Below are 6,097 nucleotides of genomic sequence, written 5' to 3'. Positions count from 1 at the left end.
TAAGCTGATTAATGGGACTCAATGTTTGGAAGTCCCTTAGTGTGAGGACAGTCAATTAGTTTCAACTTGTTCAGCCTGCAGCTTTAAAGGGGTAGTCCAGGATTTTTATGTTATTTGACTATGCTACAGGGGCTGTACAGTTAGTGTAGTTCATAATATAGTCTCTGTACCTGTGTGTGATAGTTTTCTCACAATTCTTCTGTTATTTTCACCCCAATATTTATTTTTAACAGCATACAAAATGACCGTTGTCTCAGATTTTTCCCAGGTTGCAATGCGGCCGAGACCTGACTCACTAGTTAACTGATGACAGGGAGCTTGTCTGCTTCAATGGGTGGAGAAATCGCTTTGTGGGAGAGAGATCAATCTGCAACTAATGCAACAGCTGTAGGCACCCTGATTTAAAACCACAGGTCTTTTGTATGGATGTAGTTTATTTATGTTTCAATGGGTGGAGTGGCTGATGTGTGGGAGGGAGGAAAATGGAATTATGGGATTTGTAGGCAAAAAAGAAAACAGACAGGAAATACCAGTTCACAAAATGCTAGCCACAGTGTTATGTAATCTCACAACATAGCCATTTAGCCTCAAGACAAGCGCAGATCCTTCCTAAGCATGTCTATTACTGTCTGGCAGGTACGTACTAAAATTACCTTATGATGGATAACTCCTTTAAGATACCTAATAGTAAGATGACCACAGCCATCAGCTTACATGCATGTATTTGTTTTACCTACCTATCAGCTATCTTTCCATGTATGCAGCTCTGAGCATGATATAGGGCTGACAGATTACCTTTAAAGTTTCAAAAAGAAATAAAAGAGTCTAGGTTGGAAAAGAAATTCATGCTCTCAGGCTTTAGAGACACATACAATTTGCTTGTCAACTGCTTGAGACTGTATGCAGATGCCTGCAGTTCATAAATAAAAACTTTAATTAAAAGTTAACTTCAAATTAACAGGAAGAAATACTTTAAGACAACGCATAAAAAAGTACACACACATTCATTACCTAAAATTCATGGATGTATTGCAAAATATATAAAAAGCTTTAGTCTTCTATATAAAATAACAGCAGATTAGGAAATTATGCTCATCCATAGGGCAGACTATCAGTTGCGGTGTATACAAACAATCATCTGGTTGCCACTACTACACTGTGATAAGAGGAGGCACGTCCAGCCCATATCACCCAGCACCATGTTTGCCTTGCCTCATATTAACAACTTTCTCTACCACTGCACAAGTACAAGCCTTGGAACAGTTGTAAGGTTATATCGACCAAACTAGCAATTTCATCTAGTCCATTAAATTGCCTGACATACAGAATTGCCCTCTATGGAATACAAAAGAAGAGATTTTTTAATTAGGCTAGTAAATCTGACAAGGCATCTTAGTGGGCTAATCATCATACTGATTTGCAAACTGGATGGAAATCTTGTATGACAGTGGTCTCAAGATGATAAAATAGAATACATAAAAAATTCAGTTCTCACAATTCAACAAAAACACAGTTTGTGCCTAGTACCCAATTCACTGACATTTGAAACCATAAATACTCAAATAAGTGCACAAAAATATTTAAAATCAGTAACCCCCTACTAGCCACCAACTGGTGCAGAAAACTGAAAATATCCCAGGAGCAATCCTTGTGCATTAAAATTCTAATAGTGTTTACATGGTGATTACTACTGTAATAAACACTTCACAACACAAAAAATAAAATTCATCATAAAGTACAAGCGTAACGTGCAACAGTATAACAAATTGACATGCTGTCGATTTCATGGTAACTAGTTGGGCTGGGTTCACCTCACGATTCCTATCTTCGATACACAGATACGATTTCTAAAGCTCATATTGGCTGAAATTGTATCTGTGCACAGGCAGGCACTGGACAGGTGCGGACGCATTAACCTGACTATTAAATTGACTACAATCGGGTCATTTTCTGATCGCATTCAACTTTTGACTAACTGAAAATCGTGGCAGACCACGATTTTCAGTCCAAGTCAAAAGTAGGATGCGTTCTGAAAATTACCTGATCATAGGTCACTAGCTGACTATGATCAGGTCCCCATCTGTTCAGTGCCTGCTCGTGCACAGATGTGATTTCAGCCGATAGAACTTTAGAAATCTTATCTGTGCATCAGAGGCAGGAATTGTAATGTGAACCCAAAGCTATTTTTTCCCCACAAAGGATAAATATTTTGTTACCACCTACACAGGGTATTAAACAGAGCCTTAAAATTATTTCCCTTGACATAACTCTAAGGACAAATCCAGGGAAGTGACAAAAGTAGAGGCACCATTTAAAATATATAATATCAGCTGGAAGGCTGCACCCCAATAAGCATTATGTAGATCATTATTTCTTATGCAAAATAAGGCTGAGTTCACACATACATTAATGTGGCTTCCATAAAGCTTCCAGGTAAATTAAATCAGTCTGCAATGCAGTCCTTGCTGTAAAGAATACTGGAACCCTGACGGACCCCACTAAAGCCAATAGGGTCCATCGAGCGTTGGTTGGAAAAAAAGGTTCAACATATAGGTTGTGGCTCTTGCAAAACATTGAAGCCTTGTGGCAAGTGTGAACAAAATCTAAGACTTTCTTGATGGAAAAATTACATTATTAACCCTAAAAATTTTAATCAGTCAACAAAAATAATAAAATTTCATAGAGAAAAAAATATATATATTCACTGGAAGACCTACAACAAGAAAATATTTTCTCTTAATGCCAAACATATACATTAAAATGGCAGTGAACAAGAGCAGGAGGTCAACCTAAGAACAACTATTGTTTTCCTATATACATCATTTCCTGTTCCAAACGCTCTCCAGTGTATTCATGGCCACTATGATCCGTCAGTTAATAGCACTTCTAGTTACCAGTTGCACTTCATCTCTCTCAGGGATGTTTTCAGACATGGGAACAATAAGGGACCTGCGGCAAGGTGCATGTCAGAGATCATGGAAGGATGATCACAGATGTCAGAATTGGTACAATACTCCTCAATCTTGCTTCACAGCTTGTTCTGTACTTTGTAAGGTATGCAACATTGTAGAGACGTGAAAAACTGTACAGATTCTAGGTAACAACTATGGATAACTCTCGTGGATAGCTTGTCTGTACAAACTCTGTTGTATCCATATTTATTGCTATAATCTCTAGTGGACAGCTTGGCTGCTACTTGGTTGTTTCTTCTCAGAGATTTTGAATAGATTCCTGCCTCTATGGGGTATACAAGTCAGCAGGTTTGAAATTGGGGCTTCTGCTAAACCTGTGAATAGAAACAATATTAATACATTGTAAATATATGTATTACACAACATATACATATGTACACACAGTTACACAAAAACTATACATTTCAACTAGTTTACCTGATGGTGCTAGGGTGCGGAAGGATTCCAGAAGATGAGGACTGGAGAATTTGACAATGCATCTGAAGGGTTCGATTTTATTGGCAATACTAGTTTCTCCTTTAAATGAGGTCTCCAGCTATAGAATAAATATTAAATTGATAATACGTTTATACAATATAGTGATAATGGTGCAGTCACATGGAACAAACCTGTGTGGCTGGTAAATCAACAGTATGTGAATATAAACATACAGACACATTAAATGGTTCATGTCGTCTTTTTCTGCCATCAATCTTCATAATAAAAACATTGTTTCTTTATCTGTATTCAACATAGTTAACGTTACTGAATATGCATACCTTATATACTGCATATTCCAGCTTTGGAAGAGGACCTTCTCCAAATGATTCAAGCATCACATGATGAACCCGCTCCTTTTCCTTAATATTTTCATAAACTACTTTTGTATCCACTGGTAAGAAAAAAAAAATAAAAAAAATAAAAAATCTTAACATTCTAATATACTCTCGATCATGCTAAAAATAAAAGCACATGCACATGTATAGGCAAAAGGTAAGAGGTGATTATTGAATGCAAAATAGAGACAGCAAGGAAAGTAAATAACATTGTAAATACAGTCACACATTTACTTTGTAATGTCTTCAGTAGAAGAAATGTAACTTTTCATGGTATCCATGAAAGTAAAAAAAAAAAAAAAGTATAGCATCACTATTAGATTAGAATAAACCTTCAGGGTAGGGTCACACACGTGCCATTATTTGCTGTTGCCTATTTTTCTATCCATTGAAGTCAAAGGGTGGCAAAATCAGCTTAGTATTTTGCTACACGTTGACTACAATGAGTAGGAAAATCGCAGCAGCAAATAGGCAGCTTAAATACGGCACACATGTGACCCTACCCTATGGGATCGTTCACACAAGTGGATTAACTATCAAACTAACAGCACGTTTCCTGCTGCGGGTTTGAAAGGGGGCAGGCTTTCCACTGCAAATTTTCTGCAGCAGAAACTCCACTGCCTGAAAGTCAGCTGCAGACCCCATTGAAGTCAATTGGGGCTGTGCCGGATTTTCAACAGAGGAAATCCGCAGACAAAAGACTGCTGAGGACAGCCCGTGCCCTTTCAAATTTGCAGCGGGAAACATGCTGCAAGTTTAAAAGTAAATCTGCTGGTGTAAACAAGCCCTTAAACTGTCTACCATCTAAGTCATAATTACATTAGGATAGTTCTTACCAATTGTTGGAGTAAAACTTTTTTCTGGAACTGATCTTGACTGATAAGATTGAAATGGCTGTATGAAAAGAAACAAACAACCTAAGTATAATATTCTCCATGTGCAATAGTCAAAATTCTATTTTCTTATGATTGTGGTAGAAATGAAAAGTTTTAAAACCTAAAAATGGCAGCAGCTCCAAGAATGCATATTAGCATTTTTCAACAAGACAAACTAAAAGTTAATCTGTCTACCAAAATCATGAAATCTTATGAAAAAATCTCACCATTTTGGGGCTTGAATAGCAGCAGGTATGAGTGTATATGAGTGGAATTTGACTGGAATAAGTGATTTGTATCCACAGAAGTCCCTAAGATAAGTGAACCAATACAGAACCAGAAGAATTGTCACACACAAGAGTCATCATGCTGTCTGAGCTGGGCACGTCCAGCAAGAATGGGAACTGCACTGTGTGAGCTAGGAGAGGTTAGGGTCCATGCACACTACAGAATTTTCACCCATAAAAAATTTCAGGTAGGCATTCTATGTGAAGCTGCTGTCGCCATAATGAATCTCCACTATGACAGCATGGTCACACGCCATCCCCAAAGCGTCGTATTCCACCGAAAAAATGAACATGTTTATTCTTTTCATGGAATTTGCAGCAGAATTCCATTAAAGACAAAGGGAGGCTGCTGTACCAGATGAGGGTCACACTGTTGTAGGGTCACCTAATCTGTGAGAAACAAGAAGGGGCATTACCATTGTTTAGGGCAGTATGGATACCTTTGTATGGTGTTGGGGAATAGGCTGGAAAAATCCTAAGCTAAAGATGTTTGTCAGGCAGATTCTTCAAATATGAGTTGTGGCTGGAAGAAGTCATATCATGGTGGTCTGGGTGGATGGAAAAGAAAAGCTGCAATCGGAGAAGACATCATCTGCAAGTCACTGAATGTAACTACTGCACTGTAGTCACTATTTTAGTACAGCGAACCCCACGACCTACGATGGCCCCAACATACGATAATTTCAACATGCAATGGCCTCTCAGAGGCCATTGCATGTTGAAGGCAGCATCAACATACGATGCTTTTGTATGTCGGGACCATCGCATAAACGGCTATCCGGCAGCGCTGACTGCTTCTGCTGCCGCCAGATAGCAGTTTACAGTGCCCCGTGTGCTCCGGTAATAGTCTCCTACTTGTCCTCTGGGCTCTGGAGCGTCCTCTTCGGGATCCCCTTCATCGCCGTCACGTCGCCGCGCACGCCGTACCTTCAATAGAGGGGGGCGTGCGTAGTGACGGCGACGTGAGAGCGACTGGGACATCATGGGGACGCGGCGACAGCGATGGAGTGACGTCCAGGGCAGTGGTGACAGGCGAGTTCAACTTCCTATACTTTACATTGCACGGATCCCTCAACATACGATGGTTTCAACAAACAATGGTTCATTTGGAATGGATTACCATCGTATGTTGAGGGACCACTGTATAG

At 39.2% G+C, this 6,097-nt stretch overlaps 1 protein-coding gene across 3 annotated transcripts in view; it reads right to left on the bottom strand.

Annotated features, from left to right (window-relative positions):
• Positions 1-429: 429 nt before the first annotated feature.
• CENPN (centromere protein N) overlaps positions 430-6,097 on the bottom strand; it is a 56,660-nt gene continuing 50,992 nt past the window's right edge. For all 3 annotated transcript variants that reach the window (XM_056526146.1, XM_056526144.1, XM_056526145.1), the window contains 4 exons: positions 4,624-4,681; positions 3,731-3,843; positions 3,390-3,507; positions 430-3,286 (listed from right to left, as the gene is read on the bottom strand). In XM_056526146.1, the coding sequence (XP_056382121.1) occupies positions 3,174-3,286; positions 3,390-3,507; positions 3,731-3,843; positions 4,624-4,681 (402 nt within the window). In that variant the 3' untranslated portion in view covers positions 430-3,173. The remainder of the gene's footprint in view (positions 3,287-3,389; positions 3,508-3,730; positions 3,844-4,623; positions 4,682-6,097) is intronic.

This window comes from Hyla sarda, chromosome 6 (genome assembly GCF_029499605.1).
Source record: "Hyla sarda isolate aHylSar1 chromosome 6, aHylSar1.hap1, whole genome shotgun sequence".
NCBI lineage: Eukaryota > Metazoa > Chordata > Amphibia > Anura > Hylidae > Hyla > Hyla sarda.
Note: the sequence above shows the minus strand (reverse complement) of the source record. Positions and strands in the feature narration are given on the sequence as shown.